The sequence below is a fragment of the Denticeps clupeoides genome, chromosome 12 (assembly GCF_900700375.1).
Source record: "Denticeps clupeoides chromosome 12, fDenClu1.1, whole genome shotgun sequence".
NCBI lineage: Eukaryota > Metazoa > Chordata > Actinopteri > Clupeiformes > Denticipitidae > Denticeps > Denticeps clupeoides.
In genome coordinates this window covers 20,784,196-20,806,795 of record NC_041718.1, presented here as the reverse complement: position 1 = coordinate 20,806,795, position 22,600 = coordinate 20,784,196, and the positions used below count along the sequence as shown (strand labels likewise).

The 22,600-nt window shown below is 49.9% G+C and overlaps 1 protein-coding gene across 2 annotated transcripts in view; it reads right to left on the bottom strand.

The window, feature by feature from the left end:
• nav1b (neuron navigator 1b) overlaps positions 1-22,600 on the bottom strand; it is a 39,783-nt gene that overhangs the window by 6,740 nt on the left and 10,443 nt on the right. The window contains exons 4-23 of one of the 2 annotated variants that reach the window (XM_028997439.1): positions 13,356-13,494; positions 11,310-11,616; positions 9,507-10,260; positions 8,135-8,548; positions 7,231-7,272; positions 6,841-6,995; positions 6,544-6,720; positions 6,403-6,455; positions 6,035-6,058; positions 5,761-5,838; positions 5,097-5,105; positions 4,401-4,484; positions 4,203-4,314; positions 3,989-4,110; positions 2,277-2,455; positions 2,000-2,162; positions 1,584-1,758; positions 1,116-1,216; positions 880-975; positions 401-569 (exon numbers count right to left, since the gene is read on the bottom strand). In XM_028997439.1, coding sequence (XP_028853272.1) covers positions 401-569; positions 880-975; positions 1,116-1,216; positions 1,584-1,758; positions 2,000-2,162; positions 2,277-2,455; positions 3,989-4,110; positions 4,203-4,314; positions 4,401-4,484; positions 5,097-5,105; positions 5,761-5,838; positions 6,035-6,058; positions 6,403-6,455; positions 6,544-6,720; positions 6,841-6,995; positions 7,231-7,272; positions 8,135-8,548; positions 9,507-10,260; positions 11,310-11,616; positions 13,356-13,494 — 3,353 coding nt within the window. The remainder of the gene's footprint in view (positions 1-400; positions 570-879; positions 976-1,115; positions 1,217-1,583; positions 1,759-1,999; positions 2,163-2,276; positions 2,456-3,988; positions 4,111-4,202; positions 4,315-4,400; positions 4,485-5,096; positions 5,106-5,760; positions 5,839-6,034; positions 6,059-6,402; positions 6,456-6,543; positions 6,721-6,840; positions 6,996-7,230; positions 7,273-8,134; positions 8,549-9,506; positions 10,261-11,309; positions 11,617-13,355; positions 13,495-22,600) is intronic. The other variant, XM_028997440.1, reaches the window with a different exon arrangement.

The following is a 22,600-nucleotide window of genomic DNA, read 5'->3' as shown; positions in this document are numbered from 1 at the left end:
AGTGCAGGAAGGACTGGCTCACCCCTCAGAAGCATGATGGGAGGAGATAAGAGAAACTCTGTCGTCCGCTGGCCAAAACCCCTCATGCAAACACAGCGTCCCACATGACGAGTGACCCTGCACCACCGCAGTGAAAAGCACTTTCCAGAACAGAGGACCGCTGCAGTGGGTTTTAGATTTAGATTTACAGCATTAACCAGACGCCCTTATCCAGAGCACCTGACCATCAGTAGTGACAGGGACAGTCCCCCCCTGGAGACACTCAGGGTTCATTGGCGATGGTAGTAAGTGGGGTTCTGAACCTGGGACTTTCATAGGCGAGTGTGTTACCCACTAAACTACTACATTAATACAATATATTCTAATGTAAAAGTGACGCTAGGGATTCTGTCCCACTGACCTTTGAGCGCCACAGTGATGCAGTTGGAGCCCTTGCCGGTGCAGCGGATGGGGGCCGTTTCAGGTGGTTCCCCTCCGATCACCCGGCGGTAGTGGCTGACGCTGTAGCTGTAGACGGAGTCCCCAGACAGGCCCAGGCTGGAGGTGGGGTCCACCTTGGCTAAGTAGTCCTGTACGGGAAAGCAGGATCAGGTATGCTTGATCAAGGCAGGAAGGATTTTATGACATATTTAAAAATGTATGTAATTAGATATGTTTCTCTAATATATTCCAGAGCAGCTATATAAATTTATTTGAAAAATATTGCAATTATGAATTTCAGTGCATAAAAAAGATTCAGAATTTCAGAATGAGAATTTAGAACTGAGTCATTTCACAAAAGACGGTCTGCATGAAATAAGATCTGACTTTATGTTAAATATCTGGCTAAATCCTTAAGAGCTCCAGTGTGGTTAAAAGGAGCTGAAAATGGCCCCTCACCCTGAAGGCCTGGGTCACGGCGGCGTCTAGCTGAGCCCAGTCCGTCCTCCCCGCGATCCGCACAGCGCCGATGAAAAAGTCCTGCTGCTTCACCTCCTGCCACAAGCACAGGTGAAATGATATGAAGGGCTGAGATCTCATCGGTCACTTCTCTTCTTCTTTAACAGAGATTAAAATGAACAGAATTTTGCAGGTTGCCGATTGTGTGTTCTGAACAGGGGACAGGTCGTGCTCACCTCTCGGAAGATATGTTGGTCTGGGACACGCACCACCACCCTGATGCTGCTGTCATCCTTCTGAGGCGGCAGGACCGTCCCCTCCGCCTGCTGCACGTCGCCTGGGGAGGAAGTAGCGTATGAGGGAGGAGACAGCAGGAGACAGTGGTGCAGCAGAAGATACTAGAAGTGTTGAAATTACGGTAGTGACCATAGATCATCCCAGTTCCAAAGAAGGACACGACACGACCTGAAAAACGGCTGGTTCAGACATCCGTGTGAACGAGGCCTTAACTCTCATCTCAGTGACGTATTTTAAACATAATGTGAAGTAATGAAGAAAAATGTATTAGATGCATCGATAATCAGTGCATTTATATTCGCAATCTAATCGAATTGAGACACCAGTGAAGGTTCACGCCTGCTGTAAATATGTTCCTCTAATTCAAAATGCTAAAAATGAAGCCGTGTTAGAATCCTGCACCTCACCTGAGCCACTCCCCTCGCCCACGCTCAGAGTTTTGGACATGGACACTGACTGCCGTGGCGACAAGCTGGCCAACGAGGTGAGCCCTGACGACTGGGAGGTGGAGCTTGTGGGACGGGAGGAGGGGCCGCTTGTCTTCAGCTGGTCGTTCTCGGCCTTCAGGTTCTCCACAGTCATCTGCAGGAGAGGTGAGGAGAGATCTCAGCATTGTCTGACCTGACTAGGAAGTTTATCAGACAGCTGACCAGCTTCTGCTGAACAATGTTGCTCAGAAATATTAGGGATATGAACTACATGAACCAAGTCACCATTATTGCTGAAATTAAACAACTCTGCTGTTATTACCGACACCATGAGGAAACATCACATCTGTCTTTATGATCAAAGGACATTTTTTCATTCATTTCGTGTCACACGCCTGCATGTTGGTCAGGGTCTCCTGCAGCTGCTCCAGCTGGTGGGCGGAGCTCAGGGCCTCCAGCCGAATGTCGGTCAGCTTCCTCTCCTTTTCCCAGAGTTCCGAGCGCAGCTCCGACACCACCTTCTCGTCGCTGTCGGGCCCCTCAGCGCCCTGGGCGAGGCTGCAGGAGGACCACAGACAAACACGCATGCAGGTGTCAGGGTTCAGCACGAGTGCGACTTCTGGCTCCACATCTGTGGATGTGAAGTTAAAATGATGGAGCTGCTCCTCTCACCAAGAAGACAACTCAGAGGCGGGCGTCTTCAGCGAGGTCAGGGGTTCGTCCGAATCGTGGTGCAGCTTCGGCGAGGACGGGACGGAGGAGTCTGGCGTGGCGATTTCCTCGATGTCGGCGTAGGAGGCGGAGAGCTTGGAGCCCTTCTTGCTGAAGGCCTTGTTGAAGGAACTTCTCAGCTTCACAGAGACACGGGAGAACCAACAGCACCGTGAATTTAAACAAGGATGCTTGTAGATATCAGGTGATATCAGCACTGATATTCCATAGAAGATCCACAACAGCAGCATTTGAAAAGCATTTTTGTGAGTACAGTGTATGTACATCACATCCACATCCACAGATATTATCGCTGATATCGTCAAACAGGATTTATAGTCAAAAACAAGCAAAAAAAAAAAAAAAAAAAGTTTATCCCAGCCTGGAATCTGCACCGAGGCCTGTTCCTCACTATGATTGTTCCTGTGTAATATTACTACTCTGAATTCAAAAAGTTGACAGAAATCAGCATTTAAATTGACCTGGGTAATCATTATTAGCAACCATGGATTTATGCTTGACGGAGATACTCGATGGAAAAGCATGGAAATGGGTGAAGATAGGACACCTTCACTGCCACAGGGTAATGATGACAATGACCGAGCATGGCCGCACCACGTTTTAACCTCAGCCGATGACCCAGGAGCCACAAGCGGCTCCGGGCTCTGTCCTTCCACCACATAAACCGAGGAGAAGATGCATTCCTGCTCTGAGAAGACATCTGCGTGCCTGCTGCACGCTGTCTTTTCACTGCGGTGTGTAAATGACATGCGCAGGGTTTTCATGTTTCTACCAATTTCCTGGAAAGACTCAAATCTGCCGGATTTCCCACGACCTTGATCATGAAAGGTGAATTTGGTTACTTTCTACAAACACCGCGGAGAAGCCATGATTTTATCTTGTTGTGAAATGATGAAGAGTGTGAACCACATCCATCTGCGTCTCGCCGTGTGTAAACGCGGGGGAGCGGTGATGTCACCGCGAACTTCTGATTTATGGCTTCAGAGGCCTTTTCAAATGTCTGCAGCGATTAAACGGGATATTCTTTCATCCATAAAGACGTTCGGGAAACGGAGCCGTGTCACGTCACATGATGAATGAAGCGAGTATGACTCGTGGGAAGGCGTGGTCAGGGTGGGGGGGCGTGGTCTTGCAGCAGAGAAAACAAGTCAAATCCAATTTACATGCCTCACACATATACATATGTGGAGAATAGAGATTGTTTCTCTGCTGGAAGGCTCATGAGGAGGGTGGTGGAAGGTGGAGATGGTTTCCACTCACCTCGTAGACCTGAGAGAGCAGGAAGAGGGCAGGGAGGGAAGCGAGGGAGAGAGAGAGGAGAGTCATACTCCACGTCAGAAGTCGGAGCTTCGCGTGGCTTTCTAACTCACGACTGCGGTAACGGGGTCTGCCGGAGGCTCCGCATGGAAACCACGGGCATGTGGGTGGGCGTGTGTGTGTGTGCAGATGTTACAGTGTGTGTATATGAACATGTGTGTCTATGCATGTTCATCTATATGCAGATTCATTATAAAAACTGAGTATTAGTCTGCATTAGCTTGAAAAGGACTGATCACCAAAATACCGTAATTCAGTGCTGCCAGTCGATTAATCGCAATTAATACGTAAAACACGAAAACATGAGCATAGCGTAAAGAGTATTGTGTTCGCACCCAGCTCTTCTTCTTCTTCTTCTTGGCATCCTGCTCCTTCAGGCTGCCCACGCTGGAGTGGCTGGTGATGCTGTTTAGGCTGGAGATGCTCTCAGACGAGTTCTGACGGTTGATCTGGAGCTCTGAGAGAAATAACCAATCAGCTGTCAACTTCATGCGATTACTTTATATGATTTTCATGAATACGTTTCCTGGTCCAGCCCTGGTCTAGCACCTTTGGGCGTGGTCTCGGGGTTGTTGAGTGCTCCCTGAATGATGGCCTGGGCTTCAGTGTTTTTGGTCTTCAGAATATCGATGGTCTCCCTCAGGTCCAGCAGCTCGGTGTCCTACAGGGACAGACATACATATTCAACGTCCCCTGAAGTCGCTCGCGCTGTACAAACACTTCCGGGTCCTGCACATCGAAGCGCACCTTCTGGTCTGAGCTGACTGACAAACTCTGCAGTCGCGAGGTCATCAGGGCCAGACTCTGTTCGAACGCTGCAACTAGGTTAGCCTGAAAACACACACACACACACACACACACAGAGGCAAGGTGACGAGGGGCTGACAGCACGGCGATGAAAACACCGAACACACACGTCCCTCCACTGCGACCGGGAGAGGGGCGGGGCAGAAGGGGTGAGATGGAGAATGACGTGAGCAGAGAACACCCTGAAAGAGACCAGGTGTGTGTGTTTGTGTCCTGTCCCGCCACTGCTAGTGTGTGTGTGTGTGTGAGTGTGTGTGTATATATATAAATATACACAATCACGGACAAATTCCACAGTATGACATGCCACAGCATCACACACCTGCACATGTACATTTTTACCGGAGCCAGAGCCGTTGTTGTGTGTGTGTGTGTGTGTGTGTGTGCTACAGCTCACATCCAAAACACAGCCACAGATATCAGCACACTGATATCGTCAAACAGGTTCCAGAAGCTTCTAACAGCCTGTCAGAAGAGTGACAAGAGGCACAGAGGACACGGCAAAACAAGAAAATGTGGGTCCGCTCAAGTCAGTGACATCATCAGTGTGCGACGGGCTGGCCTGCGGGAGAAGGGGGCGGGGTCAGACTCATGCACACAGCGACGGGCGGGGCTGGAAGTCACAGTCCTACAAACCTGGCCCATCTGCTCCACCCACAGGGCCACGGCGGGAGACAGCGAGTGTCCAGCGAGGGAGAGAGGGACAGTGGCATTAGGGCGGAGCTTACTCACACACACAACCACACACACACACATACTAGTACACTTTCACATACTTTCAAACACACACACACACACAGGTACAACACACTGTGTACTAACATACTCATACCTACGCAGGCCCATTTTACACAAGCTCAGACACCTGCAATCCACAGGCCCGGCTTAAACCTTCATCATCACCAAGGTCACGGGGTTAACTTGGCAAGGACGCCAAGGTCGCGGGTTCATCCCCCGTGGGTTCATTTCACTGTGTGCACCTTGTGCTGTGCTGCTGTGTGTCACAAGTGACAATCACCTCACTTCACTAAATCACAGTCACGCCCAGATTTAGGGTCTGTTTCTGAGCTGATCCCAGGCCTGCTGTCACCGCGCCATGGGGACAGCCGATTAGTGGCAGTTTGAACCGGTCCATTTGTGAGGTTAAAACGAAACGTTCTGTGAGCCACGCCCTGCGACCGCATGGCTGTAACAAGGTCGGATGCTAAAAAGAGTGGCGTGTGGCGTACCTCTCTGTCCCATGATAGTGTGGTAATAAAGCAGGACAGGGCAGCAGATGACGGGCAGCGGGCGAACTCACGTTTTCCGACAGCTGGGTGGTCAGGCAGGCCACCTTCTCCTGAGAGAACTCCAGCTCGCGCCGAAGCTTGCGGATTTGCTGCGGAGGGGCAGAAACACGAGACGTCGTGAGAACGCGGGACTTTCTGCTCACAGAAGCCATCGCTGGATCTTATATCCGGGCCTCATTTCCGCGGAGTACGAAGGGAGACGGATGAACGGGTGAATAGAAGCGACCCGGTTAGCTGGAGGAGGGCATGGAGCAGGTCAGTGAAGGAGAGAAAAGACAGACGTACCTCGCCCTGCATCCTCTCTTCCGTCTGCGAACGCCAGAGGAAAAATAAAGAAGGGAGAGAGCAGACGGGGTAAGAGAGGGTGTTAGTTTGGGAGCCGGGACCGTGAGCAGCCCAGGTCATGTGACCTGTTTGTTCTTTTGGTAAGACTCAGCCCCTAGGCTTCATCGTGGATCATCAAGTAGAACTACAGAGAAATCATTCCATCCTGCCTAGCTCCTCCCAGATTTCCCATCAGCCACTGTGCAGAAGAAGAACGAGTTTCCTGACTTCAGCCACAATTATTAGCAGGTTTTTTGTTTTGGAGAGCAGAGATCAGAAGTACACATTTTAATGAGGATTCGTCCGTCCTGTCCACAGGGAAACCTTACCGATGAATAGTTGGATGAGGCGTTGGAAGCCAGGGAGAGGACTGAGCCATGGACTGGAAAAAAGAGAAAGAAAAGTACCTGCTTTTAGAGAACCTGAACGAAACCTCCAACACAGACCTGGAAGCAGGAGATCAGCCTCACCATCGTCCCCATGGTCTCGGAACGACCCAGACCGCATCATGCTCTTCGGTCGATCAGCCAATGAGACGGAGCTGCCCAGGGGGGAGGAGCCGTAAAGCTCGTAGCCAGAGTCATTGGCCGGGATGCTATTTGAGCGTGTTATCCGCTGGGCCCCGCCCACACTCGTTATAGGAGCCACTACACGTGAAACGAAACTCAGATGAAGTCACGCTACTATAAGTACACATACACGAATGTGCGGATGCAGCTCATGCATACAGAAGGTATTAAATGAGGAGCGGTCCGGCAGATACCCACCCACGTTGGTGGGCGGAGCTTTGCCAGGGAATGGCTGCAATAGGTGGGTGGGGGAGGGCAGCTGTGGGGGACTCTCCGACTCGGTCAAGCTGACAACGTTGTGGGAATGACGTCTCTCCTTCCCCTCAGACCCTGGCGGTCCGGAGTCATACCGACTGTAGAGAACCAGATCAGAACCAAATTTGACGTTTACAAAAAATATCCACGAAAGCAACCAGCTCAGCAATATTCAGAAGCACATCCTAAAAAAAACACACTGCTCTTTAAGATTGGAGGACTTAAAGGAGATGGATCGCAATGCAAAATCTAAGTATGTCGAAGCTGCAGAGATTAGAAGGAGATCAGCAAGTTTCGTAACATGAGTGTAACTGTGCAGTTTTGGGGCCACACCTCAGTCCTTTCTTGGGCAGAGTGTTCCTGTCTGTTTGCAAACTGGAAAAAAAATTACAAGAGAACAAGAGAATTAACTGTAAAAATGTTGGTAAAGTCCTGGTCCAGTATGTTTACAGCGCACTCACACCGCACTAGCTTGGTGGACAACAGCCATTAAGCCCAAAGTATTGAGCGTAGAAATGATACTTTTCCCTGTTTTTAGGTTATATTCTAATAAAGATACTGAACTTCTTGAGCTACATACAAGTTTGTACCTTTTCAAGTCTGTATACTATTTGCATAGTTTACGTCAAGCCTATATGGCATATTTATGTCACATTTATATATACAGTACAGGTCAAAAGTCTGGACATCTTCTCATTCAACGTGTTTTCATTATTTTCATGACCATTTACGTTGGTAGATTCTCACTGAAGGCATCAAAACTATGAATGAACACATGTGGAGTTATGTACTTAACAAAATAAGTGAAATAAGTGAAAACATGTTTTATATTCTAGTTTCTTTGCTCTGGTTACTGCTTTGCACACTCTTGGCATTCTCTCGATGAGCTTCAAGAGGTCGTCACCTGAAATGCTTCTCCAACAGTCTTGAAGGAGTTCCCAGAGGTGTTTAGCACTTGTTGGTCCAGTTCACCCCAAACCACCTGGATTGGGTTCAGGTCCGGTGACTGTGGAGGCCAGGTCTCCACTTTTTGTTAAGTACATAAATCCACACGGTTTCATTCATAGTTTTGATGCCTCATGAAAATAAAGAAACCACATTGAATGAGAAGATGTGTCCAAACCACAGGCCTGTACTGTGTGTGTGTGTGTGTGTGTGTGTGTATATATTTGAGAAGACTTGTACTAGTGTCCTGCATTATCCTGGCCTGTCCAGGAGGGGGCGGCCGGAGTCTCACCTGTCAGGCAGGGTGACCACAGCACGGCTGCTGGCGCCCCAGGTCCCGGTCCCTCTGCCGTCCTCGCGCTGCGGAGCCTCCAGGGTGCTGCAGGGGGACACGCTCATGTGCAGGGGCAGGGACTCCATGCTGCGGTGCAGCGCAGACATCTTGGGGTAGAGCAGGGGCGAGCTGCTGAGGCTCAGGGCCTGGCCCGAGAAGCAGCTGGGGGAGTCGATGTGCAGCACCGGGGCGGGGCTGGGTGTCAGGCGGGGGGAAGGATGAGAGGAGGCGGCCAGGTCCTGCAGTTTGGAGTAGGGGGGGATCTTGGGTGGCAGGTCGTGGACGGTGATGCAGGAGTCCAGGCTGTTACAGTTGAGCTTGTCCAGGTGCGCCAGACTCGGCGGCCTCCCCAGGGACTTGCTGCTCAGCAGCCTACGAATGAGACATGGGCTCTCAGACAGGGAGGGGACAGTGTGGTGACAGGTGGCAGCTCCGCTGTCCATACATGCAAAATCAGAGTGGTGCTGGACAACGCTCGCAAAACATTCACATAATGAATTATAAGAAAAATTCATATAATTAATACCCATTTACGGCATTTACCATACGCCCTTATCCAGAGCGACTTACAATTAGTAGTTACAGGGACAGTCCCCCCCTGGAGACACTCAGGGTTAAGTGTCTTGCTCAGGGACACGATGGTAGTAAGTGGGGTTCGAACCTGGTTCATAGGCGAGTGTGTTACCCGCTAGGCCATTACCACTGTAGTAACTTAATTTAGAACTGCACTACGACTACTAATCCGTAGCCTCCATTTCCCCTCCTCAGCATCCATTTTCACATCTCTCTCATGAAAGTGAAGTGATTGTCATTGTGATACACAGCAGCACAGCACACGGTGCACACAGTGAAATCTGTCCTCTGCATTTAACCCATCACCCTGAGTGAGCAGTGGGCAGCCATGACAGGCGCCCGGGGAGCAGTGTGTGGGGACGGTGCTTTGCTCAGTGGCACCACAGTGGAACCTTGGCAGCTCGGATTCGAACCGCTTCCTTAACCGCTAGACCCCCGCTGCCCCTTAACCTGACCAGACTAAAATGATAGAAATTGAGCTGTGGGTGGTAGTAGCCTAGTGGGTAACACACTCGCCTATGAACCAGAAGACCCAGGTTCAAACCCCACTTACTACCATCGTGTCCCTGAGCAAGACACTTAACCCTAAATTGCTCCAGGGGGGACTGTCCCTGTAACTACTGATTGTAAGTCGCTCTGGATAAGGGCGTCTGATAAATGCTGTAAATGTAAATGTAAATGAGCCCAAACTTTTTAGAACTAGCACTCTACGATGGACAGAGTACGTGCAGAGCAGGAAGGGCACCGCTGTTCCTACCTCGGCGTCGTGGGCGAGGACAACTCCGGATACTTGCTGGAGCTCAGCCTCCGCATCTTCCCCGCGGCCTCCCCGACGCAGTCCGCCTGCAGGTCCGCCTTCAGGCAGCAGCCCTCCAGGTCGGCCTTGGCCTTGGCGCGCTCCTTCTCCTTCTCCCGGTCCGTCTGGTTCACAGGGCCCAGGCTGGCACACTTCAGCGCGCCCGCTTTCATGCCGACCTGCTCCTTCCCCCTCGCAGAGCCGGAGGGGGGTAGGGGGGGTGTGGCCACAGGAACCGGCTTGAGGGTCAGCAGGCCGGCGTCAATGCTGCTGCTGACGGGGCGAGACGCCGGGCGGCCGGTGAGGCTCATGGCGCTCGATTTGGCCGGGCGGGGCAGGCTGCGGTACTGAATGCTGCTCCGGGCATTGGGGGACATGAATCCGTCCTCACCGCTGGCGTCCAGGCTGTTCTTACGACCCCCTCCCCCGGACACCGGCTTTATAGGGATCCCCGACGTCTTGGGCACTTTGCCCACGGTGGCCGAGCCGCCGGAGATGATGGTGGAGCCCCCTGCTGTCATCACCGTGGCGGTGCCCATGGTCGGTGGGGGTTTCTTGTAGCCGAAGGACCCCCCAGCTGAGGGCTTCACCAGACCCGAGGGGGGTTTGCGGTGCTCCCCGCGGTTTCGACCGGCGTCAGAGCAGGACCTCTGCAGGCCAGAAGTCTTCACGGACAACTTGACTTTATCCGTGGCCTTACAGTCAGTCTTCGGCGCTGCAGAGGGAGGCAGAAAGCACGTTTTATTACAATTACAACTCATAATAAAAACTCTGGTGCTCTCTATAATCAAACTGATTCGTTAGTTAATTACACAACATGGCATTAACCAAGTAATCATTTTTAAGGCAAGAGAGTTAATTAGCTAGTTATCACTCGTAATGATTCCATACAATTCCCATCACCCTAAATGAGATTAAAGTGAGAACTGGTGCAGTGGGATGCCGTGAAACCCGATGCTTTCAAACCACCAGCGTCTGGCGTGCTGAAATATGAGGTCACGGCGGGACGATGTCCGGCCGAGAGACGGGAGAAGACGCTGCGGCGTGGGAGAGCGCCGCAAGCCAGCATAAATCAGCAGCGCCAGCCGATAAGGGGAAGGCACAGCAGCCAAAACACACAGAACAGTGAAGCATGGAGATACCGTGGCCCGTAATCACCACTGTCAGGAAAATGTCATCGTCACCATCAACATGAGCCAGCAAATCAATTAATACCAAACCAGGCCACATAACTGAATCAAATTTGACTCATTTTAATGCCTATAATGCCTATTTTTTTATACTTTACTACAGCAATCGTGACCCAGTATCCAGGATGGTATAGGGTATTTTGCTGAAATACACCCCAATCAAGTTTCTGGCATTTTAAATGTCATTTCCTGTTGTCATTTTCCTGGTGCCCTGTCACCAGACTGTCACCTGGAGCCTGCGTTGAGACTGTGAAGATGTAGATTTGGCCGTGTTTTCAACGGTATGAAGCGGTCCGATCTGCACTCTAGCGGACCCCCATATCCCAACTCGCGGGGTCACACACAGGCCTGCTGATGAACACGGGTCTGCATACCTTCCTCAAACGTACGAGTTTCTGCACGAAACCCCTCACATTTGGTCTCTTTGACTGAAAGCATCTTCAAGTTAAGGCCATGTAAAAATATTGATGAGAAAAATGTAAAGAATGTTGATATCTCCAGAAGGTACCATATCGGATCAGAAGGACAGTAAAAAGAGACACAAACATACCCCCAAAAGGACACAGACTCTTACCCGCCACTTTCAGGACACTTTGCGAGGTGTGAGTGATGGGCGAGGTCACGCCCACCGGAGGGTTGCGGCCCTTCCTGAAGCCCCCCGGCTGGCCCAGGATTTGAGGTTTCCTCAGCTCGCCTCTATCCCCCTTCTCCTGGCTGGAGCCCTCCAGAGGCCGGGACTTCTTCCACCGGCTGGACAACTCCGTCTTCAGGCTGCCCGTGTCGTAGTCGGCGGCGTCCAACTTCCGGCCGGACTTCCCGTCCGCGCTGTACCAGGCCAGGCCGCTCTCCACCAGAGAACGCTTCTCCGCGTCCGTACGGAGCTGCCACACAGAGGTCAAAGGTCAAAGGTCCTCAGCTTAATCAGACAGTCATATCTGAACATCAGACGACTCACGCTGCTGACAGCGAGGGAGATTTATTACGAGCTTTTCTTGCTTTTCAGCTAACGGCTCTGGACTTTGTAAAAGTCGCAGCACTCCAGCAAACAAAGAGGAAATGAAAAGTTCTTTACTCGTTTCAAAGGCCACATGGGATGGAGGGAGAGCTGCAGGGCCCTCACGTTAAAAAAAAACCCTGAAAGAGTGGAACAGGTGTTTGTGCAGCGGGTTCCGTTACACGGGGCTCGCCTCTTCATTGATTTTCAAATTTCCTGCGGTAGACGTTACAGTCTGGAGCAGAAATGTGCCGTGTCAGGGCTGAACCCTGCTGCTGAGGCCACCGTCCACGGTCACCAGCAACTTCATCCCATCAAAAAGCAAAATAATACTCGGAAAACAACTTGTAACCAAGGCATAAATTGATTAGCAGTTAATACAATCATTTTAATTGGGGCGATTCCCTGGAAAATTAAACCAAAATTAAACCAAAAATAATATTTGAACGTTTACTCGTATTAAAAAATGGGTTCTCAGATAATGCGGAACATAATTTAATTTCAATGTATTTAACAAACTGAAGGTTTTGCAGACATTTGAGGCACGGTTACCTCTCGCGATGTAACATTTTTCAGTTTAAATATGTTATATTGAATAGTGCATCAGGCTGAATTAAGATATTCATACGATGCAACACAGTTAAACTCATCAGACCAGGGACATGACGTCTTGTGCATCGCACCATCTCGGTCATTTTAGTTGCATGTATTGGTATTGTATAAACATTATTTTATTGAAGCGTTACACAGTTTTGACGCCCACTATACATTGAAATATTGGTGCATTGGTTTTGTCTGAATGCTTGTAGAGTTTTCAGAATTGTATTGTGGAAGCTGGTTTTAACAAGTGAGACTAGTTATCTGTGTCCTGTGCATCACATGGCAGGTTTTGTATGGCTTTTGTCATACATTTTCATATTGAACGACCCAGTAGTAAAGCATGACAAGTACTACATAAATTGCTCTGACCACTAGTTATGGGAATAAAGTAACTTATGTTATCAAAATGCCCCGTCCATTGAGTGAGCGATTCTTTCTCAGATATGCAGAATTAACTGGGCACCTGGTACCATCACCCCTTCCCAAGCAGCATCGCAGGATGTAAACCCGCCTGGTGTCATCTGATGAGCCTTCTACACCTGACCTTAACAGCTCGAGGGGCGGTTCGAGGGACCGCGGTGCGCCCGAAGAAAGGAAATGTCCTCAGTTTCCTACAGTCCTCAATTTATGGGTCAGGCAGCGTCGTGAACACCCTGGACACTTCAGACTGGACACTGGACAGACAAACGCGAAACAGAGCGGGGGCCATGTCAACCTTGGCCAAAAAAAGCCGCTCATGACCCCGAGCAGAGAGCCACTTGCTGTTCATTTTTCCTCATGATCACAGGATGAGCCGAGCAGGACGATTGCAGTAAAAATCCAGGCCATGGCAACTCATATTACTGCACGTTATGTCTTTGAACTTCCCTCCTACTGCTCAGGAAACATGCTGGACAGACATGAAAAAGAGGCTGAATCTGCAATCTGATTTTCTTTTATGAATTCATTCAACTTTTACCGCCAGGAGCCTGAATGAAGCATGAGCTGTGATTGGCTGTATGGTTTTGTTTGGGGCGTGGCCCTCACCATGACTGACGAGTTGCGTCTGGAGCCCGTGGGCGTGGTGGGCAGGGAGTTGAGGGAGGAGCTTGCGTTGAGGTCCTCGGAACTCAGGTTGTCGGAGCCGTCACTGAGGCCGCTGCTGATGGAGCTGCTCTCATCCCAGCTGTAACACAAAGGAGAACGTTACCACACACACACACACACACACACTCCTCTCAACATCAGGACTCCACCCAGCTCAGACTGACTCCTCCCCAGGACACGCTCCCATAAAGCAACACCTGCACAGTTACACACACATTTACTGGCGCATGTGCAGGTGAGGATAGAGCAGGATAGGACATCTGTCCTATCGTGGTAAAAACCGCACCTTAAAATGAAGCCGGCACTGCGCTTTTATGTGAAGCAACGCAACCGCTTCCATGTGAGCTTTAAGCGTGCGATAATGGCTTAATTGATCCCCCAAATGTCGGCGGGGACCCCCGAGGCATGTCGTCAAGCACCAGAGTAGACCTCCTGCGAGAAGAAACCGGCGCGGCAAGCAGCCGTCCAGCTCGGGACCCGCCATGGTCAGAGCAGCAGGAAGAATAAATTCATCACGAGTGCAGGAGCGGCCGTGGATTTCCAGGAGGCTCTCAGGTACATCATTTTCTACACATGAAGAAATGAGTCCAGTCACGTTTCTTTCTGAAATATTGAGAAATAATATTTACTAACTAAATATATAGAAATAATAAATAAAAAAAAAGACATCTGGCCAATTATCCTTTACAAGATCAATATTCCAGCCACGTTGTGGAAGCCTGCAGGCCCGACATCCTTCCGAGCTCTGGAGCCCGGGCGAGAAGGTCAGACCTTCGTACCTTCAGCAGGACATGAAGGGTTCGAGTCTGGACGTCGGCGTCCTGTAAAGCTCCAGTGGGACGGAGACGCTGCTCCTCATCCGTTAATCCCACACGCACGTCGTCAGGCCAAAATTACTCTGCGGTTTTCCGGAGGGCCAAGACGGCTAATCACAGGTTATGGAGGGACCAGAGTGAAGACATGCCAGTCAGCTGCCAAGTCCCCCTTGCACCATGCCCACTGCATTGTGGGTAAAGAATTCCAAAGACACATGCAGGAATTTACTGGGAACTATGAATCCCTAGTGGGTGCAACGTGGACTACAAACTGCCGAAAACTAAGACATGGATCTTGAAGGTTCGTGTTTACATTGGACATCACAGGGTCCAGCCAGGAAGTTCTCAAGCATGTCAGAAAAGATGCTGGCGCTGAGCCTGAACTGGACTTCACCATGAAACGCTAACATGTGTTTCACACATGCACTCCTCCAAACAAAGTGTGGGTTAGCATGCAACCACCCAACCAACTTCTCACGGGCTGTCGGATGCAGGAACCATGCTGGAGCAACCACGTTCAGCCTGATGCCCTGTCCAGGTAGACGAGGACAACCACTGGGGTGGGTCACCTGAATCATCTTTCACCAAGGACATTTTCACAAAACATTTTACGTCCAAAAACACAATATTCATCACTTAAGGTCAGAAGAAGGACCGACCACCCGCGATATTTCGACTACATAATTTCCACACACATGTAATCTCACCTTCCAACCATGGCATTTCTCACGGTTTTCATCACCGCACATCCAATCAGAACTACTGGACAACTCCCTTCCTGTCCAATCAATCTGCAAAAACTACTACCAGGAGAAAGTTTGCACTATAGCTGTTTCTGGCGGCCTGTCTAAATTTAATTTTTACTCCAGTCTTGGCGTCAAGCTGTCATTTTAGTCTTTATTAGTCTCACGTCCAGACTCATTTTAGTCTAGTCGGGTTTCAGTCGACAAAAGTCTGACCATTTTAGTCTTACTCTAGTCAGAATGATCCATTAATAATTTAGTCTAATTTTGTCAAAGGAAACTGATGACATTAAACAGAAAGGAAATAACGTCTCGTTTTTGTCAAAGAAAATTAACGATATCACAGGATATTTTTTGTAATAGTCACATGACCAGCATTTACGCAGCGGCTCATCTCGTTTCCATCATGTCGTAAAGATTTGCTGGTGATGAAAGTTTGTCTGCACTGGGCAACTTCTATATCACCCATAGAATCAAACTGTACTGAAATGGTGTTTATGGTGAAATTCTTCATGAATACACATTATATTGGTCGTACATTACACATTTTCTGTAATAAAACATATTAATTAATAACCCTTATCACTGTCAGATACAATAAAATCGAAGCCATCTGCATTCTAAAGATGAACCTAATTGTCTCCTTTGAACGTTCTTCCGTAATCCGTGGTGAGGTGATGTTTCAGAGTTCCTCTCTCCTCTGGCCACCAATGGCCATGAAAAGCACCAGCTTTCATTTCAGAATTTCTGTAAACGGCGCATTAGTAATTACGTAATTCGTTTGTGTGAAAGGAGAATAAAATACGTTATTACGTCATATCTGCCAATCCTAGCGTGTTAAAGAAACGTTTAAAATACCATATAGATGATAGAAGCTTGGACGTCCTGGTGCTTGGGGGACATTTCTGGGGACATTTCATCTCCCTGTTGCCTGAGTTACAGTCACATTACTCCATGTCTACAGTATAAGTAGTGCAGCTATAGGATCGCATGTCCCCTGCATATCACATCTGTCTCCACTCAGCACGAAAAATTCCAGAAACCCATACAGACCCGACGTGGACACATTTCCAAAATGACACAGCGTGATAAGAGTTCCGACATCTTTCTGGAGGCGTGAGTGTGCCTGCAATGACGTCCCCGGGGCCACCGGGTGAGAATTGGACCCCTGTTTGGCGTGGCAGCGCTCCAGGCGAGCCGGGTGATTTATGCCTTGGTCCGATTCGCCCAGACGCTGGGGGAGAGGTATGTTTTGGTTTGAAAGATGATGGCGGGGAGGAGACCAGCCCAGGACCGTACAGAACCGCTGGACGTGTCACCCCATAAAACACCCGACTTCCCCTCTGAGAGGCAGAGAGCCTTTGTTGGATTTAAACGACTCAATTAACAGCCCGTGTTCGGGTTTCTTCTCGCATCAGCTTGACCGTGGACCTCATCTGGCTCTTCAGAGGATGTCCCAGAGAGTCATGAATCAGCAGAAGAGCAGACGGGCCAGCCGGCTCTGTAGGACCCTGCTGTAATGGAAGCTGGCCATTTCCAAGCAGAAAACCCCCACAAAACGAAGTTACTTAGTGCTACGAACACGGTCCCCGATGAAACTGGACGATAAAAGAGGTCTTATCCGAGGTCTTTCGTGCTGATTTAATCCCAGACCCAGACTCACCCTACACGGCTTCAGCGCCCCACGCCGACAATGAAGGAGAAGGCGAGCACATCCACAGATATCCACAGATATCCACAGATATCCACAGATGCATGCAGAAAAGCGCGCCGTGTGGCGGGAAGTCGGCGCGTTTACCTGCGGAAAAGCGCGCCGTGTGGCGGGAAGTCGGCGCGTTTACCTGCGGAAAAGCGCGCCGTGTGGCGGGAACAGCCGTCCGCCCATCGCCGAGCCTCCGTTCATCCAGCGTGTGGCGGCGGCGAGGCGGGGACTCCGGTCTCTTTTAAAAGCGCTCCATTTATGGACTTTTACAGCATGCGGGGTTCGAACCCGGGTCTCCCCTGCTACGCCCCACGCCACGTTACTTCTCGTATCACGCTTATGACTCGGGACAAACGAGACCAGACGTGGATTTGGGCTAAACCAGGGGTCAGATGTCAGATCCGCACTAAATACAGAAGAAAGAATAAAAAAAAAGGTCCCTGTTCCGTGTTATCTACACATGGCTTCAATATGCACCTACCAGCCAACCAGAATGCAGCATTCATGCAGAATATGGTGCAAACTGGGGTGCAGCTGGGGAAAATGGGTCTGGTCTCTCAAAAATCACAGATGATGCAGATCGTTACCGAATATTCATTTGATCAATTATCAGCATCTGATAATATAGCTTTATTCAATCTGAAGTGGTCAGTACTTCACACATTGAACACATCTGCTCAGTCTGAGCTGCTCAATGAGGTCCAGATGAAAGGAGGAACCCTGGACGAAGATCTCCTCGTTCCACGCTCCCTGCCGCTCTCGCTGTGCGGCCCAGGCGGTGGATCCCCCCACCCAGTCCTGCTGCGCCAAGGTTAGCAGGCGCAGCACACACATCATTATTATGCGCTCTTCTTGCTACGTGGATAAAGGTGCAGAGGACATCAGTTCTTCTGACCACTGGTTTTCATCAATCAAGATGGAAATCAGTTCGATTTTTGCACGGCTCTGCAGGTTGCTCGAGACCTGAGAATGCACCTCCTCTTCTGCGCATCTGGTGGCTTTCCTGTTTATCCCGAGCTCTGTTTGGAACTCTGATAAACACGGTGACATCTCGCGCGTCACGGCGCAGAAAACACGAGCGGCGGAGACATTTTCAAGCTGTTTCAGACCCACTCTCCCCGCATGAACGTGGGGTGGTCCGGGCATCCGCGACGGTCATAGCCGTGAATAAACAGTGGCCCCAATCCATCCCACCACATAATCAATCCACAACCACGTACTCCCACCCAAAACCTGGATTAAAGAATAAATTGCATTTCAAAAAAGCAAGTGATGTTTGAGGGTACCGGGTTGCTACTACCCACATTTTTCATTCGAAGCCCCCTCGTATTCTTCACCACGTTTGCACACAACAATGTAGAATAATGCAGCAAATGCATTTTTGCCACCGCATTCTGGCCACCGCACACAAACACACACACACACGCACACACATCTTCCTGAAAACGACAATCATTTTCCCAGAAGTGTCTTTCTTTCTGCCAAATCCATCTGGAGTGTACTTCTCCCTCAGGGATGGTCGAATACAAAAACATTGCATTCATGAATTTTATCTGACTTCCTTTTATTACCATTAAAATGTAAAAAAAAGACCAAAAGCAAACTTTTCAAAGCAGACACACAGACATGTGTAATAACCACCCAGTACTACTGCGATTGCATGCGAACCCGGACACCCCGGTGTGCCTCTCTACAAGGCTGGCACATGAATGCACATGAAACACTTTAAAAAAAACACCACAGACTAAAACACAGTTTTAGACCCAGTTGGGCAGTGATGCAGTTACAAGATCCCTCCAGCAGGAGGCGTACATGACAACGGGAAGGACCAATACCACTACACAGCACACGGTGACACGGTGAAACGTGTCCTCTGTATTTAACCATCACCCTTGGTGAGCAGTGGGCACCATGACAGGCGCCCGGGGAGCAGTGTGTGGGGACGGGACCTTCATCAAGGGTACCTCAGTGGCACCTTGGTGGCTCGGGATTCGAACCCCCAACAGCTTCCTTACCTGTTAGGCCACCACTGCCACCTTAACCCACATGCTTAAGACACTTTTAATTTGGCCAACAACAAACCTCATTTAGCATTTAAACCCCCTCAGGCCCATTAAATTGAGGTTAATTAACATAAAATACCTTTTTATCTGACTTATCTTTTCTGAGGGCTGAAGCTCCCTTTAATAAAGTCGCTAATCAAATCCCATATTTCCCTGTTCAGCGTTGGGATTTAGATCACGCCACAGAATATGAATGGGCCCTCTTGGCCATGGTGGAAACCAGAACATTAACCACGCCGTGCTTGATTTACAGCCACATTCTGGATTGTCATCACGCTGTGGGACCCCGGCCCTCCTGAACTTTAAATCACATGCAGACACCCCGACATTCCGGACGAGTCATCCAGAGACTGCGAGCTTCACAGCTGTGATGAGATTCCATGACAGTTCATCCGGCCAAGCCCAACCCTCTGCACCTACAGCAAGCCTATCTGAAATAAAACAGGCGGCACTGCTACTCCTCGCCATGACGAGACCCACCATGACCCGCCTTTCTGGAATCCCTGCGGAAGAAGGCCAGCATGGGGCGTGCAGATGTCTTCTGGCCTCTGCAGCTGAGAGACACGTGGCAGAGCGGGACAATTTTTATAGGCCGACGAGATGCCAACACACCGTAAAGTGAGCGAGCTGGAGACCATGTGGTCTTCTCAGCTCACCTGTAGTTGTATCTTCATATCTGTAACTACATTCTCACTCCTGCAGAATAGTCTGGTCTAGAGCCCGACCCGACACAATGACCCCACGTCAGGAGACGGGGGTTTAATACATAGTACACAGGACAGGGGAAACATCACCACACTATGACCCCACGTCAGGAGACGGGGGTTTAATACATAGTACACAGGACAGGGGAAACATCACCACACAATGACCCCACATCAGGAGACGGGGGTTTAATACATAGTACACAGGACAGGGGAAACATCACCACACAATGACCCCACATCAGGAGACGGGGGTTTAATACATAGTACACAGGACAGGGGAAACATCACCACACTATGACCCCACGTCAGGAGACGGGGGTTTAATACATAGTACACAGGACAGGGGAAACATCACCACACTATGACCCCACGTCAGGAGACGGGGGTTTAATACATAGTACACAGGACAGGGGAAACATCACCACACTATGACCCCACGTCAGGAGACGGGGGTTTAATACATAGTACACAGGACAGGGGAAACATCACCACACTATGACCCCACGTCAGGAGACGGGGGTTTAATACATAGTACACAGGACAGGGGAAACATCACCACACTATGACCCCACGTCAGGAGACGGGGGTTTAATACATAGTACACAGGACAGGGGAAACATCACCACACAATGACCCCACATCAGGAGACGGGGGTTTAATACATAGTACACAGGACAGGGGAAACATTTACATTTACATTTACATTTACGGCATTTGGCAGACGCCCTTATCCAGAGCGACTTACAACGTGCTTTCAAGTTAACAACGTGCTTTCAAGTTAAACATCACCACACAATGACCCCACGTCAGGAGACGGGGGTTTAATACATAGTACACAGGACAGACCACACAATGACCTGACGGCGAACAGACAATAACAGGATAGTTTTATACAATGATACACAGGTGATAACAATCAGGGAACATTACACAAGACCAACATGAAACTCTGGTCTGAACTCTGGACCTGGAGTAGCCATGACAATATATATATACATACACAAACACACACACATACATACACACCATTAGTGTACACATATTATTAATCTAGTTATGAACTGGACAGTCATTATCATGTGTTGGTTTCCTCCAGAGAACACAAAAGGAACCCGTCGATACATGGAACACACTCAGCTACACACACACACCCACCCTCACACACACACTCAGCAACTGCAATAATAAAATGACCAGGTCCCTTTGCTGTACTAATATCTAGTCTACATTCTGTGGCCGAAATGTCTACACACACGTCAGCACGCTCTGGTCCGTCACCCTCCATCTCTCCTGCCGGAGATCAGCCGCGTCCCGCTTACAAAAAGGCTGCGCGGTTACCATGGTGATGACACGACTGGAGTCTGAGGCTCCATGTTTGTCTTATGCCATTAAGACGATGGGCCGGCGACTGATTTTCGGAACGCTGCGAGCCGTGCAGGGAAACGAGACATCAGAAATAAGACCACTGTTCCACGCCCACCCCACCCGCACAAGTCTCCACCCCCTTTCAGTTCTTTCCCGACTCCCAGCCGCCTACACTGGAATCCTCCTAACACACACTAACACACTGACACACAGCGCGGCGAGCATCAGTGGGTCAGAGCGCGGGAGCGGAGGAGGAGGGGTTGCCATGGAAACACCTCTCAACCCAAGTCCTTCATGCTTTGACAGCGCCGGTGCAGCGGCGGTCGCCATCTTTCCGAGCCGATCCTTCCGAACGCCATTTAAAGGGCATTAGGACAATTAGAGGAGGGACGGCAGCAGGGTGTGGTTCTGTGCTCACGTCATCGCACCCCATCGATCAAGACAGCAGATTCACCGCCATCCAGCCCGAACGAGAGGCAGCCGTTTGGTTTGTCTGGGCTTTGTTTGGTCTGGAGGTTCATTATCAAATCTTGTGTTTTAAAACATTCACAATAGGACGATTGAAAATGTGACCCCACGTTATGAAACACACGCCTTTGCAGTTGCTTTGCTGGCCACCAAAGTTCATTGTGCTCTTGGGCCAGCAGCCGATCAATACTCATTATTGGCAAAACCCCGGCGATCCTGTTCATGCCTCCCATTTCTGGAGAAATCCGGTGGATCCGCTCTCTTTCAGTCCGGCGGCAGTGAAGGATAGCAGCTGAAAATAATCGAGAGGCTTTTTTTCCTCCACCTGCTCCTTGGCTGGTTACCATGGCTACAGAAAGAGGATCTCACAGAGCGGAGCGTCTCCTGGAAACGGCGCACCGGCGGCCTCGGTTCTGATGGCCCACAGCGGGGACCGAGTGGTTACCTTGGCCGCGGTCTGGTCAACCTCGCGCTCCGGTGGCGGACATGTCCGGTCGGAGCAGCGCTGCTAACATGTTAGCGTGGCCTAACGCGAGATTGCTAAACATGCCGGCTTGGAAAAAGGGTCCCGCTGGTGTCCGTTGTGAAGGCATCTCGGACCTTTTCAGTACAAATGGCCGACCTTTAACTGCCTGCAGTTCACTGGGGTCCTGGCATGGACGAGAGAAGGTTGCTTTACACATGAAATTTCCACCATCGGGCCAGATTATGATCTTTTGGGCCAGGATGGGACCCTTGATGCAAACTAGCATGAATGATCATTTTGTTTTCCCCCACCCACAGCCCTGTGTCGAGTCTAGGCCAAGTTCATTTAGCCCTTTAATCTACTCAGGTCCAATGAAGTGGCAATAAAAATCCCCCAACTTCTGCATTTTAATCTCTCTTTATGGCGCTAGTAGCCTAGCGGGTGTCAAACATGACTATCAATCAGCCGGCCTGTAAAGGTCCACACTTACGATCACCGTGTCCCACTGTTGCCCCATGGGAAAAAGGCACGTCAGATAAATGGAAAGTAATGTTTACAACTGCAGCGTTACTTGATTAATTAAACTTGTAGAGAGGTAATAATTCTGGTTAGATGGTGGCCGGCTCTGGCCAGGAAATTCGAAATTCCTTCTCCTCTCCTCTCTGTCGCTCTGCTATCCATCTCACTCTTCCTAATTTTTTCCCCTCCATTATCTCCCTCTGACCTTCCCGTGCCTGGCACACGGAGACATTTGTTCTCCTTCTGATCTCAGTCTCATTATCCACTGGCAGGCAGAGGCTGGAGGACTGGCCTAGATTCATGTGGCAACTCCCCACACGCCTCCAGAGATAAAAAA